This window comes from Thunnus albacares, chromosome 19, assembly GCF_914725855.1.
Source record: "Thunnus albacares chromosome 19, fThuAlb1.1, whole genome shotgun sequence".
In the NCBI taxonomy this organism is placed as follows: domain Eukaryota; kingdom Metazoa; phylum Chordata; class Actinopteri; order Scombriformes; family Scombridae; genus Thunnus; species Thunnus albacares.
The window spans coordinates 21613305-21638524 of NC_058124.1; the positions used below are offsets into that span (position 1 = coordinate 21613305).

General features: G+C 39.5%; 3 protein-coding genes across 5 annotated transcripts; 1 reads left to right on the forward strand and 2 right to left on the reverse strand.

Moving 5' to 3' along the window:
- Nucleotides 1-21: 21 nt before the first annotated feature.
- eya3 (EYA transcriptional coactivator and phosphatase 3) lies at nt 22-16503 on the forward strand. 3 transcript variants are annotated; one of them, XM_044334810.1, is made up of 19 exons: nt 22-109; nt 2981-3088; nt 3850-3899; nt 4199-4293; nt 4375-4455; nt 4564-4618; nt 6737-6846; nt 7114-7251; nt 7443-7528; nt 7973-8150; nt 8311-8480; nt 8826-8909; nt 9036-9125; nt 9573-9631; nt 9763-9923; nt 10615-10729; nt 11933-12054; nt 12158-12258; nt 12544-16503. In XM_044334810.1, exons 2-19 carry the CDS (start codon nt 3032-3034, stop codon nt 12622-12624), a joined length of 1833 nt encoding a protein of 610 aa, XP_044190745.1. In that variant the 5' UTR covers nt 22-109; nt 2981-3031; the 3' UTR covers nt 12625-16503. The 3 variants fall into 3 exon arrangements, with proteins under 3 accessions (XP_044190745.1, XP_044190744.1, XP_044190746.1); XM_044334809.1 differs by having other exon boundaries at nt 2984-3088; XM_044334811.1 differs by lacking the exon at nt 7114-7251 and having other exon boundaries at nt 2984-3088.
- A 277-nt stretch (nt 16504-16780) lies between these two features.
- LOC122969258 (XK-related protein 8-like) lies at nt 16781-19701 on the reverse strand. Its single transcript, XM_044334801.1, has 2 exons — nt 19143-19701; nt 16781-18242 (listed from the first exon to the last, which is right to left on the reverse strand). The coding sequence occupies exons 1-2, from the start codon at nt 19603-19605 to the stop codon at nt 17485-17487; spliced, it is 1221 nt and encodes a 406-aa protein (XP_044190736.1). The 5' UTR covers nt 19606-19701; the 3' UTR covers nt 16781-17484.
- Nucleotides 19702-21344: 1643 nt separating this feature from the next.
- Nucleotides 21345-24208, reverse strand: LOC122969257 (XK-related protein 8-like). Its single transcript, XM_044334800.1, has 2 exons — nt 23195-24208; nt 21345-22442 (listed from the first exon to the last, which is right to left on the reverse strand). The coding sequence occupies exons 1-2, from the start codon at nt 23727-23729 to the stop codon at nt 21694-21696; spliced, it is 1284 nt and encodes a 427-aa protein (XP_044190735.1). The 5' UTR covers nt 23730-24208; the 3' UTR covers nt 21345-21693.
- Nucleotides 24209-25220: the final 1012 nt, after the last annotated feature.

Below are 25220 nucleotides of genomic sequence, written 5' to 3' on the forward strand. Positions count from 1 at the left end.
ACGTAAACTTCCTGCAAAATAGTGCTCCCCTAACAACAGACAAAGCTTGGCACAGTGGGTTCAGTTGGAGACGCTTAAATAAAAGCGTTGCTGGTTCACTCCTTCAATGGTAAGACTGGCTTTGATCATTTTGGCGTGTCAGGAGTGTTTGTGTTGCGAGTGGCTTTGCATTTGGCCGCAGCAGGAGAGAGATGCTTTCACACGCTGCCATTTCAGTGCCCACTGCTATGGCTGCTGGTGCCGACTAATCTCTGGGGTGGAAAACTTTCACGCCTGGGCCAAACTAAGTAGCTGACAGCCAGCTTAGTTATTAAACCAACTATAAACCTAGATTATTCAGCTGGAATGTGTGCAAAATCCATAGTGGATGACACCGATTTTGTAAATGAAGTATTGATAAAGAGTGTGAAAATATTATCGGCTCTGCTAACGTGTTTTGCTAACGTCTGTGTGGGTGCCGTGTAAATGCTGGTGTGACACGCTGTATAAAGTGTTTGTCATGGTCGCTCATTTAAGTCGTATTAGTTAGTTGTCCATATGTATCTTCGAGAGTTTGCTAACCAATTGTGGAAGTTATTTTCAAGCTTTTTCTGCATTCAAATTGAAACCAAGCGAGCTACTGATTTTCAGGAAATAGCCTGATGTCAGATTTCACCTTCACAGCAAACCGTCCTCGGGCCGGATTATTTGCTGGTTTCAGCTAACGGGAGTTCCTTCAGACAGTGTTTTTATGTGCAGCGTTCACACTAAACACTGCTGCAGACATGAAGAACAGACAGAGGGGTTCAAAGTGTTAAATGATCACTAAGCAATAGCCTGCCACAATTTTATCAACTTACAACCACAAATGAATGTCAGAAGTGCTTGATAGAGGCAGACAGCCTCATCTGTCTTGACCAAAGATGTACTTTTTACCTGTAAAAATGCAACTTGTAATGTTATTAATAATAGAAAATGTATGGAACCACACTAACATTTTGGTAATAATTATAGGGAAAATAAATAAGACTCTATTACAGTTAAATGGACATCATGTTCAGTGGGTACACTTAATTAATTCAAGTCAATTTATTTATAGAGCATATTTAAAAACAACAAAGGTTGACCAGAGACTGATAAATACAAACAAATGAAAATGAAGACATAGTTATGAGGATCAAGGGGTGGAATTAATAAAAGTGTAGAATAAAATAAATAAAAATGGGATTTAAAGGACCAGTGTGTATATATCGGTGAGGTTGCAGATTGCAACCAACTGAATACCCCTCACCTCCCCTTCCAAGTCTGTAGGACTGATGATGACTATCAAAAGGCTCAAGAAAAGAGATGGGTTTTAAAAGTAAAACAATGGAAGATGCCCGATCATCTTTGTTTATGCCAGCATAACTTAGTAAATATTTAAATAAGTGCACATAAGATCAGTTAAACATGCAAACATGAATAATAAGACTACAATCAAGCAACCGATTAATGTTTTCTGGTTTATTTTGTCTTCTATGAAAGTAAACTAAATATCTTTGGGTTATGAACTGGTGGTCGAGACAAAACAAGACATTTGAGGACATCACATTTTATAGACCAAACAACTAATTGATTAATCAAGAAAATAATCGATAATAGAAATACTTGTTAGTTGCAGCCCTGCTTGAGTTTAAATAGCTCTCTCTGAAAACCAGCAACAGCTTATAAACTACTAAATAAACTCAAACTACTGAGAATGTTGTTTATTTTCTTCACAGTTAGCACCAGATTACAGACTTATTTCTGGATAACGTAAATAAAGCATTTCTGAATGTTTTGTCAAACGAATCCAACTTAATATTAACAGTAACGTATGGTGGTAGATGTTTAGTTTAGCACCCAAGGCCACAGCTTAGTTGACTTGCGGAGGTGTGTCACCACCACTGCAAGCAGAGACTCCCAGAGGATCCAGTATCAGGGCTGTGGTGTTCTTCAGATGGCACCATTCAACCCGAGTGTGGTGATACTGGCCGAGGAGGGGTGACTGTCAGTGGCTTGGTTACCTGTGGCAATAGCTGGAGAGATGGCGGCCTTGGTGAATTCACGTCTGTCAGATTGATCAGAAAATAGCAGCAGCAGCATTAACATCTGGATAAGGACGTTACTTGAAAGCAGCTGCTCAAGAGCTTTAGATGTTTTTGAGGTCAGTGCAGCTGAGAAAGTATAGATTTAGTTGTTGGATTCAATCATGTTTGAAGTTTAGTTTCCTACAACTGATTATGGTTATGCAGCCTGTGGTCTGAATATCTAAAACATAAGTATGTAGGTTAAATGATCCAGTGGCCTTATTTTCCTTCAGATGTTAAACTTGTTTGAGTTCATTCACATACATCTTGCATAAGCTGACATATGCTTCAGTTTGGTCCAGCCATTGCAGGTGGCACACTTATGATTAAGAACGTGCACCATTAACAACTGCATGACACATCCGTGTGGGTTTTTAATTTGCGATCTGACCTATTTTCTACGTTATGTCAGTTAGCTCCATCTTTCCTGCCGTGGGGGGAAAGGCCTGTTAGGCGAGCAGTGGACAAATCGAGGTTAGATCTTATCCCCCCATGGCTTCTATTGATACGACAGCTTGCACCTGAGCACCTAATGCTTCTGGAGAAGATGTTTTTGTTGAATGTAGGTTAGGTCACATGTAAGGTGGCACGCTTCCTTAATCCCACAATAAACACAAGAGTGGTGGGGACATTGGGCGACGTCAGTGCCACACGTGCCTCACCTGCAGTTCTCGTGCCAGAGATTAGACCAGGGCGCCCCACTTAATTCTTCGCCGCCACCTCCCTGCTGATCACCCCCCCTGATAGCGGCGTGGGAGGGATGCACCGATGAGCATTCACGGGACAAGGGGAGGGGAGGATCACGCATCGGAAAACTACATAAGGCTTTACCCCCAGCCATTTATTCTGTGCCTATGTGTTGTTGTTTTTTTTGCTCCTGTGGTGGTGTAAAGCAGGGTCCGGACAGGCTTTCCAGGTACAGAGAGTAGGCTGAGTGTGCAGACATGTCGGGTCGCTCTGCTGCAGAGATGGATGACTCGCAGGAGCTGCCTGAGCTGCCGGTGAGTGTACATGAAACGACATCAACACAGCAGGTCGGGGGGGGGTGTATCACGAGGTTCGTGCAAATATTGGAACATTTCATATCTCATGTTTGGTTTCAAGCTGCAGGTTTTCACTTTCATAAATGTAGTAAATTTTCTTTCTTGACCAGCCAAAGTTGATATTAGATTTCAGTGGATTTTAGGGTTGAATTAAACTTGAGAAAACAAAATGCATAGCTGGACATGTGAGGTTCACTTTCAGTGCTGAAATGAGTAACAGACTAATTGACTAACCGAAAATTAATCAGTGACAACATTGACAAACTGACATTGAACATTTGCTGTTGCTCTTTTTCACATTATTATAAATCCATTGATCTTGTGCTGTTTTTGCTGCTAATCAGACAAAATAACCACTTTTAAGACATTGTTGGTTCTTGTAACGACTGATTTGCATTTTATTGCTGTTCAGTGAAAATAACGTATCTCCATGATTTGTTGACTAAAGGGTTTTCATCAAGCTTTTCACTGCAGTCAGTAATGTTAAATAATTATATGTTGTGAAATAGATTTATTTAAAACAATTGATGAAAAACATTCCTGCTGATGTCACACCGGTCTCTGAAAGCCGAAGTAAAGCAAAGTTGGCCTGATTTTCTTTAAAAACGTGTTTATGTTTTGATTATGGTATTGATGAAGAAAGCAGAGAAAATGTTATTTAAACTGTGTGTGTGTGTGTGTGTGTGTGTGTGTGTGTGTGTGTGTGTGTGTGTGTACAGGCAAAGAAAGCCAAGCTTGAGTTAGACCGTGGACTTGAGAAAGAACAAAGGTTGGTCTTCACTAATTTTAGATTTTTAGCTCCGTTTCTGTTCTTTTGAATCTTTTAAATTGATTTTGAATCTTTTTAAATGTGATGTTTTGTTTTAAATTGCTGATGGAAAACTACTAAGAGAAAATGTAGAGTTTTGAACAGGCTACTCATAAATTGATTCTGACAATGTGTCTTATTTTGAATCATTATTATATGATTATGTTATTTCAGCCTTTTCACCAGATTTAATTTAATACACATTAATCGACTGTGAAACAGCAGCAGAATATTTAAAATGGAATTGGATTCTCTTCCAGTAATTTGGGTGAGGATGGGAGCCCAGCCGCTGTGTTAGGTTCATCAGAGCAGGAAAGCTCTTACTCTGCCTTGTCCACCACCCAACTCGATCCAGGTAAGCAGAAAATGTGGAAAAAAGGCCGTCGACGGCCAGAAACGTTGCTGCAGGATACTGACGGCTCGTCTCTGATCGCAGGGGATCCGGAGCAGTCGGACGCAGACAGAGGGGCGGCACCTCAAGGATGTGGTGCTTCCATGAACTCGTATGCACACTCTGGTACGAACAGAAACACAATCTCAATACCGGACAGTGTATAATAAAGGTCTAGAGGATAGACAGCTGCTTTTGCGTGTCGAACTGAAGCCATTTTTGTTTTTTTGGCAGCCACAGACACAACGGCCACATCTGAATACACTCAGCAGGTTTATCAAGGAAGCAAGTGAGTAAACACAACGAAACGACTGTGAATCTTTTCATTTATGATGTTCTATTATAACACAGATTTATGAAGTGATCAGTGTTTAACTGAACTACTTATACCACTTTTTTTTTTTTTTACTTTCCTGTTATGTGAAATATGGCACAGGATCACAGCGTGCAACCGTTTTATTTACACTGCAAATAACAACCAGCCCAGTGACACTAAGTATTTATATTGGTTGCAGCTGCAGCTTTGTTTTCCTGCTCTACAGTGTTTTTCTGCACAGAGACAACACTCTGCACAATGAAATGTAGACTGAACACACACATGTTTACGGCTGTTCCTGGGAAGACACTTCAATAAGTGGTGAATTTAGACGCTGGATATGTTTAAGCTTGGGTTAGTTAGATGGAGGGATGCAACTAACAATAGTTATTGAGTAATCTATTATTTTCTAGATTAGTTGTTTGTTCCATAAAATTGCAGAAAATGGTGAAAAACGATGATCACTGTTTCTTAAAGCCCAAGATGATCCTCTGATGTCTTCTCTTGTCCCAACCAAAAGATATTCAGTTTGCTATTATAGAGAACTAAAGAAACCAGGACATTTTTGCATTTTTTTCTCTAAAAAAAAAATGACTCAAAACTATTATAATCAATCATTGCAGCTGGAGTTAGGTGCTAGTAAAGTTAAGAAGTTAAACTAAATTTACATTTAGACAATTATTAAGCGGTTATGTGAAGTGCAACAAGTGATTATTTCTTCAAACCTCTTAAACGTTGCAACACACAACTAGATAAGCAACTCCTGCTCTTGTGCCTTTGCAGCAACCCAATATTAGGTGCTGCTCAGCTTGGGACAACCGTTAATATTGACCTCTACATGAAAATATTTGATTCATGTCCTGTGGCATGTATAAATGTGTGACCTCTGGATTTTTATTTTGTTAATTTAACCAGGAAGTCTCTTGAGATATGATGAGTGCTTTTCATTTGGCTAACTTGTCTCCTCACTCACGTCTCAGCTCCTCCCAGCGAAGATGTGAGGAAGAGGATTTTAATTAATCAAACTGGACTACCTCACTCAATCCTGCATCAATTTTAGGCGACAACTACTCATGACCCACAGCATCTCCACTGTCAAATATGAAGAAGTCAGCTATCAATATTTAGAAATAATTGAGAAACAGTTTAACTTAAAATTCATGTACAAATAATTAACACTTCAAACGGTTACTTGATAATTTCTACATAGTGATAGCTGGAAGGAAAACACCTGCTACCTGTCATTTGCTTATAGATCTGTAGCAGTGTCTGGCCGTCAAAGAATTAGACACAAATAGACAATTTAAATCCATTAATTACTGAAAGAACAGAATCGACGTAAAGGAGCAATTTAAAAACAGCTGTAGCCTGCAGAATATGTTTAAATAAAATATTACTTTTCCTTTTCAGGCTCAGGATGATTTTTATAGGACACACGTGACTGTGCGGCGTCATATTTTCCTGAAGGAGTTGAGACATACTTGAAACGGAAAAGAGGAAAGGAGAAGCCTTTTGGCTTATTTATGAAAACAAAGTTAAAAGAGTATTTTTCTGGGTCACGTCTGGAGGACGGAGGAGAGAGAGGACGTGAGAAAACATAAATTAACCAAGTGAAAAGCACCCATCATCTCTTTTTCAAGGAAGGCTGTAAAATAGGTGTCACATAGATGCATAAGAAACACATCAAATTAAATCAATCACATCTAACACAACAAAACAATATGTGTAAATAGCAAACGTGATGGTGAAGAAAAAGGGGATTAAATTCAGTTTTGTGTGGTGCTATAGAAAACGCTTTAGATGTGTTATATCTACTATGTCTGGGTTCGAGACTGTATGTGTGCATTTGGCAGCATTCCTCAGATTTTTTATTTATTTTAGGTAACACTTTGGCATCTTGCCTTTCTATTTTTGATCGGTGAAAGGTCAGACAGACAGGAAATGTGGGTAGAGAGAGGGGACATGCAACAAAGGTCTGCAGATATTGCGGTTATTTGGAATGCTTTCTAACGAGGAGGCGATCGGGAAACCCCAGCAGCTCTGATTTATTGCAGGTACTGATTGTTGCTCTCTGTCTCTCCTTCCTCTCAGTCCTGCAGTGACGTCGTACACCAGCCAGGTGGCCTTTCCTCCTCTGGCCCAGTCCACCGTGTACTCAGCCTTCCCCCAGACAGGCCAAACCTACGGCCTCCCTCCCTTTGGTTAGTCCCCGTTCCTACTCTTAACAATCTATTTTAACACTTGTCTGCTCACTAAAAACCCAGCACTGCACCTTTGTCACTATGCTTTAGAGGCCTTACTGTGCTTTGGCGCTGCGGAATTGATTTGCTTTTGATCTCTGCTCACACACAAAGCCCACATCTTGACTGGAGGACCTGGTTTCTTTAACTTTGCTTTGTCTTTAATGACCCCACTCCTCTTGCTGCCCCTTTTTATTTTCTGCTTCCGTTGCTCTCTTTCATCTTCAGGTGCTATGTGGCCAGTCATAAAAACAGAGACAGGGCCGCCTGAGGCGCCCTCTGGTGGCCAGCCTGGGTTTCTCAGCTTCAGCACCACATATACCTCAACCCAGCCAGGCCAGCTGCACTACTCATACCCCAGCCAAGGCAAGCTGCAACGTCACTCTGTCTCACATGATAACGCCGTCACACTCTCTGCAAATCTGTGAAGCACTGAAAATATAAAGGAGAGTTTGAACTCAGAGTGGCACCGCTCTGTTTTCCTCTCTTGTTGTTACTCACTTTAAACACCATGTAGTAATATTTTCTAGTTTTAAATTAGTTCTCTCTTTCTCCAGGCTCAAGTTTCACAACATCCAGTGTGTACTCCAACATCCCCTCAGCTACGGCTGCCACCACAGCCTCTACCACGACGGCCCACCAGGTAAGAAGTACATTCGTATTAAGAAATAATGAGCAAAACTCTGTCTGTGTCTCACAAAAAGTGTCTGTTTTTAATTAATTAGCAGCACAAATAAAACCCTGTATATTTCTAAGTGCAGTGCATCTTTTAAAATGATCAAAACATCAAAAGAAAATCAACACTCATACATGTTATAAATTTAAAACATTAGACAAACTGTTGCCACAAATATACAGAAGTAGGACTCTTGCAGGAAAAAAGGCACAAATCCTGGCAGAGTCTTAAAGGAACAAGACAAAATTTGTTCCATATTCTTTCAACACACATACAAACTTCTCATACTCTGAGAATAAAGTTTCCATCTCGAGGGTCGGGCTCAACTCGCTCATCGAAAACAGGACTTGAATGTTTTGTGACGTGGAGGGTGATTGGGAGGTTATCTCACTCTTGTTTTTTGTTTTTCAGGAATTCAGCAGCTACAACTCTTTGGGACAGGGTCAGTTCTCTCAGTACTACGCCCTGCCTCCCAGTTATGTGCCTGCCGGGCTGCCCAGCAGCGACGATCACAGTGCCAGTGTGGACGTAGCCGGATATTCAGCTGTAAAGTCAGAGGAGGCAGCATCAGCTGGACTGCCTCCCAGAGGTGATTTTCAATACTAGGTTTCAAAAACAGCATGTGATCACACTGAGTTTCATCACCTCTACACTGTATAGGATGTGTTCTCTGTAATACTACACATGTTTGAGAGACAACAGAAGCAATGTATTAAGCACTGATGTCAGACTTTTTCTCTTGTAATAAGATGCGTCCCCGCCAGAGAACCTCCCGGCAGGTGCGGCCCTTCCTACCAGTGTGGTTCTTCCTGCTGGAGCCAGAGACCAAGACGAGGTCGGACGCAGGAACTCAGTCGGCAAAGCCAAAGGGAAGGGCAAGAAGCCTGATAGCTCCCCACCTACTGACAGTGACCTGGAGGTAAACATGTAGTGACTTCATTTAGTTGTGGTGCTAATTATTATTAACCAACAGAGCAAACAAATATCTGCACCCATATGCATGCTAATATGTCTGAAAAGTACTAGTTGATATAAAGCACAGTTACAGTAGTCAAGTCCAAAATTTATGGAGCAAACTGACAAAGTAAAAGCACATAAATGTTGGTTTTTGTCTTAATTTTACATGAAAGATAATAATGTAAGGAGTAGAATAAGTTCCATGTTTTCTTTCTGTAATTTATAAAACATAAAAAAGAACAAATGTTTTTAGAATGCAAAGAGTAAAATAATGTTTCCCTGCTTTTTTTTTTTTTTTTTTTTTTAGCGCATTTTTCTGTGGGATCTGGATGAGACTATTATTATATTCCACTCACTGCTGACAGGCTCCTACGCACAGAAGTTTGGCAAGGTTTGTCTCTGTAAATACATTTTTTTGAGCAGACAACATCAAATGAAAAGACAGTTTATTGTCTAAACTATTTATTGTGGTTCTTATTGTGTGTGTGTTCGTGTTCGTGTTCGTGTTCGTGTTCAGGACCCGGCAACCGTGCTGAACTTGGGCTTGCAGATGGAGGAGTTTATCTTTGAGCTGGCAGACACCCACCTTTTCTTCAATGACCTTGAGGTACAATGAGAAGTGTTGTTTTTTTACTACCAGTCACAGCAGCTGGTACAAACCTCCTTATTCTCCCAAATCTATTTTTTAAACAACGTTACCAGTTAAAATGTATCATGAATTTCCTGCTCAAATCAATTAGAAAGGGGCGTAAACACAGTGGGCTGTCATTAAAAACCAGTAAAACTACATTAATAGACAAGTTGTTTGCATCCAACAAAAACCAAACTAGAAGTGCTGCCCCCTGAAAATGGGTGTTTTCAAGCTCAGTCAGTCATAAAGCAACTTCAGTTGCAAAGCTACATTAACTTGATGATGAATTTCTCAACCTTAGTAAAAACCTATTTTCCCCTCTAAAGGGACCAATAGTCACTGGTATGGATGTTGTAGTCTTTGTTTAAGTTTATGGTTTATAGAAACAGCAGGGAAAAGAACCAATCTACTTTTTGTTTTAAGGAATGTGATCAGGTCCATGTTGAGGATGTGGCCTCTGATGACAATGGACAGGACCTGAGGTGACTTTAAACACACAAACACAATTAATTTTGCTTCGTCACAAATACATAACATAACTGGACCATCTATGTCTACATGTTTGCACGTTTACTCTTAGAAGACTAATCACTGGTGTTTGTCTCCACTTCAGTAACTACAACTTCTTGGCGGATGGCTTTAATGGTCCCAGTGGCGGAGGGGCGTCAGGAGCCACTACAGGAGTCCAGGGAGGGGTGGAGTGGATGCGCAAATTGGCCTTTCGCTACCGCCGGCTAAAAGAGATCTACAACAGCTACAAGGGAAACGTAGGAGGTGAAGTTTGCATCAAAACTCTTCTTCACAGCTGCAGTTTTAAATCACAGGTTACTGCCAAGCATTTTTATAATAATACAACAAGGCTGCTTGGAAACCTTCTTTTACTTCATCTAAATAAAGGTTTCCAAGTCAGTAGACGGTGTTCAGACGTTCTTCTTCCATCACATCCACTCTTCGGTATCATCATGTGAATTGCCTGTTTTTTGGTGTTTTTGTTTTGCTTTGCTAAGAAATCCCTCAGAGTGCTTACAGCCCTTTTGAATGCCAACATGTTTGATGACAATAAAAGTGGCTCTACAGTCTTAATATCCAAAAGGCAAAAGGAAACAAACAACACTGGGAGATCTGAATTTCCCCCAATTTTCCTGGCTGTGTCAGACACACATGGTACCGTTTCAGCCCAGCGGTTGAAATAAACAGAGAGCTCTGTGTGTTTGTGTTCAAGACCTTTTGTGTGTTTGTGTGTCTGCTACATTTTTGCTGTTTAAATATTTAACTGTGGAATTCTGTTTTTGGACGGTTCAATCTCAACAACAACAAAATGTGGTCAACACATCATCTCAGACATTTGGAAAGAGTAAAATGAGAGTGATGTTACATTTACATACATCTGAGAGTGATGTTTGAAACGTGTAGTATTAAGGTTGTAGATAAAGTTGCTTCATGAGCTCATGTTTTTCTCCTCCAGGTCTGTTGAGTCCTATGAAGAGGGAGCTGCTTATACGTCTTCAGTCTGAGATCGAGAACGTTACAGACGCCTGGCTCAGCACAGCGCTCAAATCTCTGCTGCTCATCCAGTCCAGGTCTGAGGATAATTATTATTATTATTTTAAGAGAACTTTGCACCTCACTGGCTGTTACAGTCTACACACACACACAACTCCAGTCTTTGTGAATAATTAGACTGTGGTGACGATTTTAGTTTAAACATTAACAGCAAGTCAGATAAGTTTCCCCTGCAGTAACCCAAATAAACGTGAGTTGAGTAATAGATGGAAGGAACGTGATCCAACCACAGACACTGTTCAAAACACTGAGGTTTAGTTTCAACATGTTTAAATCTCAACATTACATGAGAATATCTACTTTTTAGTTATTCAGATGGGCACAAACACAGGAGTCAGAAGTTTTGTTTTATTGTCTGGGCCTCGTTCTTTGTACGTGGATAACTTATTTATCCATGTTAGAATTTTGAACTTCAAACATGAACTAATTTTCAGCTACTAAACTCTCACTTTCTCGGATTTATAATGAAAGAATGTCGATATAAGGACTTTTAGAAAAGAACATGCAGGTTATTAAGAAACTGTCATGATCTGTTGGTGTAATTATCACTGTTAAATTCTCATAATGAAGAGCCATTTATGATACACATGACAACAAAATAAATCACACTAAAAAAAAGTGACCAATCCAAATGTACTTTGAGATACTTAAAGTAAAAAGACAAACTGATGCTGACTGTTAAAAGACCAGTGGAGCCACAACATATGACAGTTGAGAATTTCTTATTTCTGCATTAAAACATGTTACATGCAGAGCTCACTTTGCTGACAATTATGATTTTCATTGAGATTATTAGTAACGTTTCATCATCATAGCATGTGAATGATAACCACTGAAAAGTCTCGTGCACTTCCACTGAGGGAAAACCTCACTAGTCTCACATCTTCATTATGTCATATGAATGCTCATCCTGGTTTCAGCTCTGTACTCATTTGGCCTTTTTATTTCAGTACTAGATGTTGCAATCCCTGATGTTAACGAGGGATTGCAACATCCAGTCCTTTCAACAAACATCCAGGATGAACAAATCAGTCCTCAAACTGCCTCCAAACAACCAAATTAGCAACGTGAGAATTAACAGGATTATTTCAGCCTGATAACGTGATGTTAGTCTAAACTGAAGAACTGGTCCCACATCAGTTTGTGCTCTAATAAAGCTTTGTGGCTTCATTTTAAAGCCTGTATGTACTCTTGTGTGTTTGTGATACTCCCACCAACAGGGGAAAGTGTATGAATGTGTTGGTCACCACCACTCAGCTGGTTCCAGCTCTGGCAAAAGTGTTGCTCTACGGCCTGGGAGACGTCTTCCCCATCGAGAACATCTACAGCGCCACAAAAATAGGTACGCATGATAATGCCGAGTAACGTGCTCCATAAATTACCTTCTAATGTCACGTCAGCCTCGAGATAATGTGACGTTTTCTCTGTGGTTTCCTTTCGTGCAGGGAAAGAGAGCTGCTTCGAGAGGATCGTCTCTCGCTTTGGGAAGAAAGTGACTTACGTGGTGATAGGTGACGGTCGAGATGAGGAATTTGCAGCGAAACAGGTAAGTTTTAGTTTCCGTGTCTCATTCTGTGTCCTGAAGAAAATGATGTGAAAGACTGTATACTCGAATAAAATCCTGAATCAATATGAAAAACACTTAAACTAGTCTATGAAAATTAAGTGATAACGGATCCAGTTAAATAACGGCATTATTGATGAGGTTGAATGAACGCCAACCAGCCTTGCAGCAATCAAAGTCAGTACGGTGCTTGTTTTATCTTAAAACACGCCAACATACGTCCTGCCGCATGTCTAAAGCAGCTGATTTGTGTGTGTTTCTGTGCAGCACAACATGCCTTTCTGGCGGATCTCCACTCACGGCGACCTCGTGTCCCTACACCAAGCGCTGGAACTGGACTTCTTGTAAAGGAGGCAGAGGCGGCGGCGGTGGCTGCGGCAAGGAATGTCGCACAATACAGGACAAATTTTAGTCGTCATCCTGGCGGTTTGTGGAGTGACACTGATTGAGAATCCTCCGCCATCCCCCCTCCCTCCCCTCCCCCCCCCCCCCCCCCCCCCCCCCCCCCCCAAACGATATTCACTCGCATATTACAAACACCAATTGGCTCTCACTGGCGACTAATGACTTGACTGTGTGATGGTAAATGTACTGAGGGCGGACTTTGGGTCGGAGCTCGACTGTGAGAAACAGACTGGACGCGCAGTCGGCTGAATTAAGGTTCCTCACGCCCAGCACTCCCTCCTCTACGGCAGCTAACCTCACCACGGCTGAAACTGGCACTGATTTGGACGCAGAAGGGAAGACATCCATTTTTTTTTTTTTTTTTTTTGGCCTTTATCTTGATTTCTTTCTAAGAACCAAAATCTCCTGCGATGAGCGTTATCCTCCTAATTACTATCTCTGGATTTAAACAACCAAAGGGCCATTTTTCTTTATTGGCGTTCTCTTCTTGGGTTGTTTTTAGCTTTTCTTTCAGAATCTGTATAATTGCATGAATAATATCAAATTCGTTCTTTTAAAAAAACAAAAAAAAAATCTCTTTCTGGGTTGTTTTGCACTCATTCCAAGACTTGAAAGCATCTTTTTTTTTAATTTTTTTTTTTTTTTGCAGTTATTAAGTTACTGACGTTCATCAAGTATCATAATCCAATATTTAACATAAGGTACGAGATTGAGTTAAAAAAAAAATATATCATGACCTCCCCTCCTGACCTGACCACACTATCAGTCAGCTGTCCTGACCTCTCCACTGTGTTGCAACAGGAGACGTGTGGTCCTTCTTACGTGTGTGTGTGTGTGTGTGTGTGTGTGTATATGTGTGTGTGTGATATGTGGTCAGTAAAGCATGTGCTTGAGAGGTGATCGGAGGCTTCTGTCATGCACCTGCCACCAGACGAACCAGAACTGACCTTTTTATGTAGGAATATGAGAGGTAGTAAAGCAGGGCAGGAAATACGCACTAAACATAAAAACCAAACACCGATCAGTGTGAGCAGCGACGCGAGACTGCCAGGAGAGCAGAGCTGCACTTTGCTTTGGCTGGTAGACAACAAACTACATTTCCTGCCCCGCTAGTCGTAGTATTATTAGTAAAGCAATGCATAGGCTATTGAGCAAAAGGTTGCTGCCCAATGAAAGCCATGTATCTCCAGATTTTATCATCTTTTTTTTGTTTCTTTATGTGTTGAGGATATTCTACTTTCTAAGCTACAAAACCCAGTTGATTACCTGAAAAATGCATCGTCACAAGGCTGTCGTTTTTAAAGTTTGACATTTTTGGAGATGCATGGTTTTCACAGGACAGCAACAGTTATCAAAGAATACTGTTTGTACATAGACGCAGCCGGTCCTTCGGGTTCCTCAGAGCACAGTCCTTAAGTGTCCTTGAAATCCCACGAGGAGACCAGCTTGGTTGCAAACAAAGCTTTGAAAAGTGTTTAGATGAAAGCGGCACAATACATATTGTATTAAATACATAAACGCATCATAAATACATCATAAATAATGGTTTATTGGAGAGCGGTTGGCCGTTTATGTTGTTTTAATGGTGTGAAAAGGGATAACGTGACCCTGCTAACAAATGATCCGATTCATGTTTTCTGCATGTTCAGTGTTTTTTAAGTCAAAGCAGGAAAATGTGAAGGCTCTCAGCCTCTGATCATAAACAGTTCAGAGTTTGTTTGTTTGTTTCCTCATTTAATTAATTGCTGGATGGTTGAAGTATCTCATTACAATGACAGTGAGTTGTGGGAGCAGAGAAATCTACTTTAAACTGTTGTACAATTTGACAAAAGCAGTTTTCTTAATACAGGGCTGATAAAATAAGTTGTTAGTCAGTTACAAGAGTATAATTCATTACTCTTAAAAACCAGAAATGCTTTGTTGATGCAGCTGAATTTCACAGTGCAGTCATTTACCAAAAAAAAGTTGATTAATTGATGAACAGAAAACCTTATCTAGAAATGTTTTCAATTATCAAATAATTTAATTTGAGTAAAAGAAGCCAAACTTTACCTTGTTTATTAAATGTGATTATTGCTGCTTTTCTGTTATATAACATTAACTGAATATCTTTCAGTTTTTGACTGTTGGTCGGACAAAACGAGACGTTTTGAAGACGTCACCTTGAGCAGTTATTTGAGAAAATAATCGGCATGTTAATCAAAAAAAAATGAAAATAACTGAGTTGCAGCCGTAGTGAATCAGTCTGTCAAGTTGTATTTGATTAAGCTTTCATTCATTGTGGAAACTTGGAGAATCTCGTTAACTGCAATCCCCAAAATCACTTGTACACCTTTCTGAATTATCATCACTCGGCCACATGACGACCCACGAGTTTGCTAAGTCATGTTGGAGACGAGGGGGAAGAAAGAAAAACACAAGATTGTGCAATACATTTCTACTTGGTTTTTTGCTCATTAACTGTATTTCAAGGGTTTTTTTTTTTTTTTTTTTTTTTTTTCTGTTGTTGTTGTTGTTGTTGGCAATGAGGAAAGCAGGAAGGGTCGACCTTCCCCTTGGTCCGTACGAGATTACGACTGAACAATACTGAGCCTGAAGAAGATTTACACACATGCAGCTTGACCGTTAAGAATGTGTATTTCTGTGTATTTGTTTGTGTGTCTTGCGTGGCTGTGCATATTTATATTGTGCCTTTTTAACCATCATCTGTATGCATAATCTCAAAGGGAAATATGTAAGTTTTTTTTTTTTTGTTTAGTGCATTTATCACTGCATTGTTATATTATCCAAAGTGTTATTTTACTTTTTTTTTTTAAACTCAATATTTTCTTTTTTTTTTTTTTTTTTTAAGAGGCTCATTGTAAAGCTCCTGTAGGTTTGTTTGATTTAATTGTCCTGTCTGCACTGTATTCGAAAGATATTCAAGAAAACTCTTATTTTGGAGGGGAAGATGTCGATTGCTCAGTGTTTTTAAAGAAACCCATTGTAGTGACGGGTTAAGAACAGTTACTTCTCAATGCTTTCAAGGATGGATATATCTCAATTTGGAGTGACAATACATTTGTTTTAAATCTATTAGAGGAAATGTAATTTCTCAAACATCACGTCTGCTTTGTGTTTAGACTCTTGAAAAAAGGAGATTACGTTTATTTTGTTGCTGTGAAACGCTTAGCATCGCTTAGAGACAATCACAATCAGTAACATGGTATTTTTTTAATGCAGATCGGATTAAAAGCAGGCTTAACGAGGCATGCTTTTTGATTGTTCAGTGTTGTACTACCTAAGTGAATCCAAGGGAAATGGGTACATCTGTCAGTCCTGACACACATTTGGGAAAATTGAGAGACCATATGCAATCGTTGTTTCCGGAGCTAGCTTGTTGAATGTGTTTTTCTGTATTTTTGTCTGCATGTCATGTCTGTTTTTGGAGTATCCCATGGCTATCAAATATGACCATGCAATGTTTAAGGGGCTATATTTGTAGACGTATCCTCTGTTTTTTGTTTTTTCCCAATGCCAAATACTGTTATTTTTAATGTGCTGTGTCTGTTTTTTTTTTTTTTCTATTTTGTTAAAAATGTATTTCATCTCATCGTCAAGGACCTGTGAGGCTACATAGGGACGTGTAGAGAAGCCTGAATGTGATCCTGTAAATTGAACACTATCATAATAATCAATGCTAATTTAAATACATAATAATCACTATTTTCCCCACCACCACCACCGTAGCTGTTTGGGACCTCGACACAGCCCTGTAAGGTTTTCCTGTGTACCTGAGACACTCAATACAATGTAAATAAATTTTAAAAAGTTTCAGACTCACTTGAGAACAAGAATGTTTGTTTTTATTTAATGCAAAAAGTCTTTAAAAAATACAAAAATGCATTATATCATACACAAAAACATCTACATCGACATAAAAAATATGTGTTATAAATATAATCTTTATAACATTTCAAATAATGTCAGAAACTTGAACAATCAGACTAGAGAGAGCTTCACATTTTTTCAATTCTATTTTAATACAGAACTCTATTTTCTATATGTACATTGAAACAGTTATTGATCATCCTGCTGTAATTATTCCTCCGATCGATACAGACATTCAGGTTATTCCTTTAGAGCCTCAGTCAATAAATCTGAAGCATTACCATCCTGTTACTTAATAAACACTACAAGTTTATCCTGAACAAACTTCATCGTAATTTTTAATGTAAGTGAATTTAAAACTAATGTCAGTTTATCCCAAAGGAGGCGTCTTTGCTTATCTGGGAGAAACCAGAAGACAACAGAGATGAGCACAAGTCAGGAACGTTGGTTGAAGTGTATAAAAATACAAACCAGTTTCATTTGGTTTTACAAAATAAGTGATATAAGACACAAAAAGTAAGATACAAAAAAACTTAAAAAGCTAAAAGACTAAAGAGAGTCTCAAAGAGATCTAGCAAAAAGCCCTCAGGAAAAAAAATCCCACAAAAAGAAAAAGGAGAACCTCTGGAACTTTTGAACTTCTTCTTTTTACATTCAAGATTACAACTTTGGGATGTTTGCTAGGTGCAGAAAACCACAGCTTCTCCTTTGCCTCAGGTTATCTGATGGTTGTCTAAGTTTGCTCGTGTTTGTTTAGTCACTCTTGACCTTTCAGATCTGGTTCAGTGCACATTGTGAATCCTCCACAAATGGTGCAAGACATTAAACTATGTTTAATTTGTCACCAATTAAAGTTAAATAAAATAGTGAGAAGTAGGTTTGAATAGAGTTTGTCTCTGACCTCAGTGTCCAGTGGATGTCGAGTGATGCGGGTTAGGAAAAGTAGAAGTTTTCGGCCAACTTCCTCATTTTTTTATTGCAGCATTTAACGTTGGGCGCTGGTGAGCTGGGCATGCTGTGAACTGTAATAGACGTAGTTTGAAGAATGATGTCCACATCCACATCTGTAGAAATTGTATTACTCCTCATTAGCTCCTGTTCAGTAGGGCCCCCTTTTAACTCGTCTTTGGCAAGGTTTGGATGGTAGAACTTATAATATACTTTTCTAAATAAGAGGCCGAGAATGTAAACTGAAACAACACAGGCAGCAGTGATTATAGCGTACAACTGTGGGATTTCAAAAGAAGGTGGTTCTGTGCTCATCTTCCAGCACCACAAGCTGCAGAGGAGGACAATATCAGCCAGTATGTACCCGTGGTAGAGCAGAGTCCTGTACCTCGTCCTCCCCTCGACCGCGTTGAGCCAGTTAAAGTACCAGATGAGGCCCACTGTGGCCCGGTAAAGCCACTCTCCGCAAGGGCTCTCCATGAAGTCGGTGTTGGATCTCCAGGCAAAGAAGAATAAAACCAGCCAGGAGCAAAGAAAGTGAGTGAAGATGAAACAGGGCAGAACGGAGGCGAACAGGGCGAGGGCGATGAGGCGAGACGAGATGAGGAAGAGGTTCCAGAGGAAATAGACCGCCAGAGAAGACGGCGGCTGCTTTTTCTTGTCTGGCAGGAAGGAGCGCAGGGAGCAGTGGTACATGGTCACACTGACGGCGATGGCTGAGGCTGACCCGAATGCCTTCAACACTGAGGAGGACAAGAGGTCACCATGAGAGAAGCTACAACGTCTCACAAAGAAAACTATAAATCAGACTAAAGCAAAGCTCCTGGTCAGATCATTGATGGAGTAACCTTTCCATGCACATGTGCTGTTTGTTTGATACTTTCACTTTAGTACATTTAGTACAGTGTTGGACTCAACAGCTTCTAGAAAAGACAAAAGATTATAATTGTGCTGTGAGGATATTGCATAACGTTTAACTCTGGTAATCCTCAAGATAGTTTTTTTTTAAGTCTAAACTCACCAAAAGTAAAAAATCACATCTGCTAGTTTAGTATCTGGCCATGCAGATAGTTTTTGGTTTCATTTACCCAGACGACCAGATGAATGTGTTCACAGCATTTGAATATGACATTTTAAAAATGCAGCAGCATTGTATCTTTTTTTTTTCTTATGTGTCACAGATATTTTTGGATAATCTAACAAACATCCTGTCAACAGGTTCTATTTGAGTTACTTTTGTTTTTTTTAACCAAAAATAATCCTTATGATAATGTCATGTAATGTAAGGTCTAATGTAGTGGAGTAAAAAGTACAATATTTCCCTCTGAAAAGTGGAAAGTACAGCACCTGAGTGAATTTACTTAGGTTTATGACCATTCAAAGAAAGGATCATTAATTGTATTAAAATAATATATTCAAGAAGCCTCATTGGCCCTTTTAACTGATATCAGAGTGGTCTTCAATAGAGCCACATCTGTATTTTTACTTCTATACATTAATCTTACCTCTAATTTAGTTCTAGACAAAGCATTTTCCCTTAATTAATTCCTGACCAGTACAGTCATTAATGACTAAATCTGTTATACATAGTTACACACAATGCCACCACAATGAAGCTTTGAGAAATGAGTAACATACTGCACCTGTTATAGGGTTCAGATGACCCTGCTGCAGGATGATGGTGAGCATGAGGAGGAGTTGAGGGATGCTCTCTGAGAACGTCTCTATGAGCCGCAGAAAACCAAGGTCGTGGCTCAGGTACTCTGTGATATCCTCCCGGTCAGGGAAGGAAAAACAGCCTGTGGCAACACCCAAAGATTCATACCACCTGAAGAAGATCCCCAGCTGGAACACGTGTAGCAGCTTGAGCTTGCTCCGGCTCAGGCACCTCTCACAGTCCTCATAACTATACAACAGCCAGCTGTACATCTGAACAAGAACTGATGAGCCCACCAGAATCAGCAGCAGGATACCGAGACATATGTAGGCCTTTTCCTGGTAGAAAGACACAGCGGCGTATATATCCAGCACTACGTCCAACAGCAAGAACAACAGACCCACACAAGTGAAGAGGAAGTTCACCCGGGAAAACTTAAACACACACATAGTGTCTCTCAAACTAGAGTGCACAGATATTCTCTTGAACCTGCTCCGAGTGGGGCTAAATACTGCAGAACAGAGCTCAGTAAGTGTGTAACTCTTCCTACAGGTTGTGGTGGAAACTACCTTCCCGTAATCAAATGGATGTGCCAGTGAATGTGCAAAGATAACATTTATGTCAATAAGAGACAGTTCCCAGGGTTAGAAAGGAGGCTAATCTGTGGTGTAACATTTTGGTTCTCTGTGTAAGATGATAAAATGCCGCTAAGTCCGTTTTTATTTTGAGAAATGTGGAAGATGCTGAGACAATATTATTCCTAAGAGAAATCCTACTTGGATTATAACCAAAGTGTCAAGGTCACTAATGAACTCAGCAATTATGACAGAATAGTTTTGAATAAGATTAAAATACGAGGTGGAGTCTAGAAAATAAGCTCCACAGTAGGAGATGTTGTAAAAGGTATATAATATCATGTTTTATGATGTTGCAGGAGGTTCTTTATCCCGGGATAAAGACCTTAGTTTGCTCTGTATTGCTCTTTATGCACAATAAACCTATTCACATTGATCTCTACCTGCTTCAAGTGTATTTTTCTCTTATAAGTTTTGAGTTTAATGCTAAGTTGTGGGTGACCTGATGATTTATTGGCCCATCTGACCTTAAAGGCATATTGTCATCATATTAATACTATAACTCCCATTGAAAGCTGTCACTCTAACACAGTTTAGGACATTCCCATGTTAAAATAAAGTTACTTTCCTGTAAAAGAAAGAAGATTTAGCTGTAGATCATGCAGATAGGAGGCTGTTTGCAGTCTGAGATATTGAGTGTCAATGCAACAGAAAAACACAAATTAAAACAGATCTCGACACAGCCCTGTAAGGCTTCCCTGTGTACCTGAGACACTCAATACGATGTTAATACATTTTAAAAAATTTTAGACTCACTTGAGTACAAGAATGTTAGTATTTATTTATTAGAGCAAAAAGTCTTTTGAAAAATACAAAAATACATTAAATAATACACATAAACATCTATATAATAGATACAATATGTATTATAAATATAATCTTTATGACATTTCAAATAATTCCAGAAACTTGAGAACAAACAGACCAGAGAGAGGTTCACATTTTTTCTATATGTACATTGAAACATCTATTGATCATCCTGCTGTAATCAATTCTCCTATTGATACAGGCATTCAGGTTATTCCTTTAGAGACAGAGGATAAAATCATCAGTCCTCGTGTGCAAAAAAATTATTCTGAATCATATATGAGGCTCATGTGGTCAAATCAAGTAGTTTTGGTCCAAAGTTACGTTTGTTTTAGTGTCAAATTCTCTCTTTCTGTTTCTGTGAACAGTGTGAGATGCAAAGAAATAACAAAAAGAGAGAAATTCATACTAATAAGACTAAATTTTCCCACTTTGACTCAGACTCTGCTGAAGCCTCATATTAGTTTTGTTTAGGGACTTTGTGAAAGTTATTAGAGCGGAGCGGGAAAAGGAATCAACAAAGGGGTAAAGTTATGTTTTTTCTTTTCGCTGCTATTTGTCCAACAGCATTAGGAGGAGACCTCTTCTCTCTTTCTTCAGCCATTATAACTAGAGCTGTAAGGGAATGATTAGTCCATTAATCAGTTAGTTGCCAACTATTAAATTAATCCACAACTATTTTGATAATCGATAAATCGTTTTGAGGAACAATTACAGCAACCAATAATTCTTTCAGTGTACATAAAGTCAGTATTATTTTAAGGCAGACTTGACAGAATGTGAATCCATCCTTTAACATGGAAATCAGTTAATAATGACACATGATAAATAATAATGATAAATAATGATTGGCAGTTTTACGTGCTTTGGTAGACGGCAGCAGCAGTTGGTACGGTTCAGAGAGGGTTCACAAGAACAAGAACAGCATTCTCGATTTGAACTGAAGTTGTCTCCCACGAGATTGTGGTTAATCAGGGATCACGTCATAGCCCACGATCCCACACAGCCCGTGATCTTCGTTGTCCACTTGACTGACATTTGCATGACTTAGTCTCTGTCTAACCTCGGAGTCCGGCGGATGTCAAGTGATGCAGGTCAGGAGGCGTAGAAGTTCTCGGCCAGCTTCCTCATTCTTTTATTGTAGTGTTTAACATCAGGTGCTGGTGAGCTGGGCATGCTGCGAACTGTAACATCATCTGCGTCTCCCATCGGTATTACAGCCTGAGGAATGATGTCCCCATCCACCACATCTCCAGTAGGGCCCCCTTTTAACTCGTCTTTGGCAAGGTTTGGATGGTAGAACTTATAATATACTATTTTAAATAAGAGACCAAGAATGTAAACTGAAACAACACAGGCAGCAGTGATTATAGCGTACAACTGTGGGATTTCAAAAGAAGGTGGTTCTGTGCTCATCTTCCAGCACCACAAGCTGCAGAGGAGGACAATATCAGCCAGTATGTACCCGTGGTAGAGCAGAGTCCTGTACCTCGTCCTCCCCACGACTACGTTGAACCAGTCAAAGTACCAGATGAGGCCCACTGTGGCCCGGTAAAACCACTCTCCACAAGGTTTGTCCATGAATTCAGTCTTGGATCTCCAGGCGAAGAAGAATAAAACCATCCAGGAGCAAACAAAGTGGATGAAGATGAAGCAGGGCAGAATGGAGGCGAACAGGGCGAGAGCGGTGAGGCGAGACGAGATGAGGAAGAGGTTCCAGAGGAAATAGACCACCGATGAGGACGGCGGCTGCTTTTTCTTGTCTGGCAGGAAGGAGCGCATGGAGCGGTGGTACATGGTCACACTGACGGTGATGAGTAAGGCCGACCAGACTGCCTTCAACACTGAGGAAGACAAGAGGTCACCATGAGAGAAGCTACAACGTCTCACAAAGAAAACTATAAATCAGACTAAAGCAAAAACAGCAAAACATGTTTCCACCTGGTCAGATCATTGATGGAGTAACCTTACACATACACATGTGCTGTTTGTTCAAAATCAGAAATAATACTTTCACTTTAGTACATTTAGTACAATGTTGGACTCAACAGCTTCTAGATAAGCGCACTTTTCTTTTAAAAAAATGTGTCGCAGATATTTTTGAATAATCTAACAAACATCCTGTCAACAGGTTTTATTTGAGCTACTTTTGTTGTTTTACCAAAAATAATCCTTATGATAATGTCATGTAATGTAAGGTCTAATGTAGTGGAGTAAAAAGTACAATATTTCCCTCTGAAAAGTGGAAAGTAGTATAAAATTGAAATACTGAAATAGAGTACAACCTTTAAGTACAGCACTTGAGTAAAAGTACTCAAGTTTATGACCATTCAAAGAAGGAATCATAAATTGTATTGAAGTAATATATTCAAGAAGCCTCATTGGCCCTTTTAACTGATATCAGAGTGGTCTTCAACAGAGCCACGTCTGTATTTTTACTTCTACACACAAATCTTATCTCTAATTTAGTTCTAGACAAAGCATTTTCCCTTAATTAATCCCTGAGCACTATAGTCACTTATGACTAAATCTATTATACATAGTGACACACAATGTCACCACAATTAAGCTTTCAGAAATGAGTAACATACTGCACCTGTTATAGGGTTCAGATGACCCTGCTGCAGGGTGATGGTGAGCATGAGGACGAGTTGAGGGATGCTCTCTGAGAACGTCTCTATGAGCCGCAGCAAGCTGAGGTCATGGCTCAGGTACTCAGTGATATCCTCCCGGTCAGGGAAGGAAAAACAGCCTATTTTAACACACAAAGATTCATACCACCTGAAGAAGATCCCCAGCTGGAACGCATGTAGCAGCTTGAGCTTGCTCCGGCTCAGGCACCTCTCACAGTCCTCATAACTATAAAACAGCCAGCTGAAGATCTGCACAAGAACTGATGAGCCCACCAGAATCAGCAGCAGGATACCGAGACATATGTAGGCCTTTTCCTGGTAGAAAGACACAGCAGTGTATATATCCAGCACTATGTCCAACAGCGAGAAGAACTGACCCACACAAGTGAAGAGGCAGTTCACTGGGAAAAACTTGAGCACAACCATAGTATCTGTCAAACTAGAGCGCACAGAAATGCCCTTGAACTGCCTACTCTGAGTGCTGCTACTGCAGCACATTTGAGAGATAACTGAAAGTAAGAGCTATGGTTCAGTATTTAAAGACTGTGCATCCCCTCCTACAGGGTTACACGTCACAGGCATATCGTCATCATATTAATGCTACAATAACTTCCATTCAAAGATGTCACTCTTACACAGATTAGGACATTCTCATGTTGAAATAAAAGTTCCTTTCCTGTAAAAAGAGAAGTTAGCTGTAAATCATGCGGATAGGAGGGTGTTTGCAGTCTGAATCAACAAATGTCAGTACAACAGAAAAACTACAAACCCTGTCAGGTGGAACTAAAATAGCTGTTCAGCACAGAAACAGGACATAGAAAATATATTCAGTATATAAAAAGGAAGCTTTAAGATAAAGGGTTCCAGTAGTAGCAGCTGTGACATTACCGTAAAACATGACACACAAATTTAGATACTTAGATTCTTGTCATGTAAAAGTCAAACAAATTTTGCTGAATTAACTTCAAATTATGGATTATAAACACTGAGAATAAACAGGATTGTCAAACCTTTTAGGCTTACTAAACCCAACATTTAAAATTGAACAGATAATGCTTTAATGTGCTGTGTCTGTTTGTTTTTCTATTTTGTTAAAATGTATTTCACCTCCTCGTCAAGGACTTGTGAGGCTACATAGGGACGTGTAGAGAAGCCTGAATGTGATCCTGTAAATTGAACACTATCATAATAATCAATGCTAATTTAAATACAATAATCACTATTTTCCCCACCACCACCACCGTAGCTGTTTGGGACCTCGACACAGCCCTGTAAGGTTTTCCTGTGTACCTGAGACACTCAATACAATGTAAATAAATTTTAAAAAGTTTCAGACTCACTTGAGTACAAGAATGTTTGTTTTTATTTTATTAGTGCAAAAGGTCTTTAAAAAAATACAAACATACATTATATAATGCACATAAACATCTATATCAACATAAAATATCTATTATAAATATAATCTTCATAACATTTCAAATAATGCCAGAAGCTTGAGAACAATCAGACCAGAGAGAGCTTCACATTTTTCCAATTCTATTTTAATGCAGAACTCACTTTTCCATATGTACATTGAAACAGTTATTGATCATCCTGCTGTAAATATTCCTCCGATTGATACAGACATTCAGGTTATTCCTTTAGAGATGGAGGATAAAATCATCAGTCCTCGTGTGCAAGAAATTTGTTCTGAATCTCATATGAGGCTCATGTGGACAAATCAAGTAGTTTTGGTCCAAAGTTACGTTTGTTTTAGTGTGAAATTCTCTCTTTCTGTTTCCCTAAACAGTGTGAGATGCAGAGAAATAACAAAAAGAGAGAAATTCATCCTTAAAAACACTTAAACCGCCCACTTTGACTCAGACTGCTGAAGCCTCATATTAGCTTTATTTAGGAACTGTGTGAAAATTATTATTAGGATGAGAAAAGGGATCAACAACAGGTTACAGTTATGTGTTTTTTCTTTTTCCTGAAGGGAGGCTAGTATTA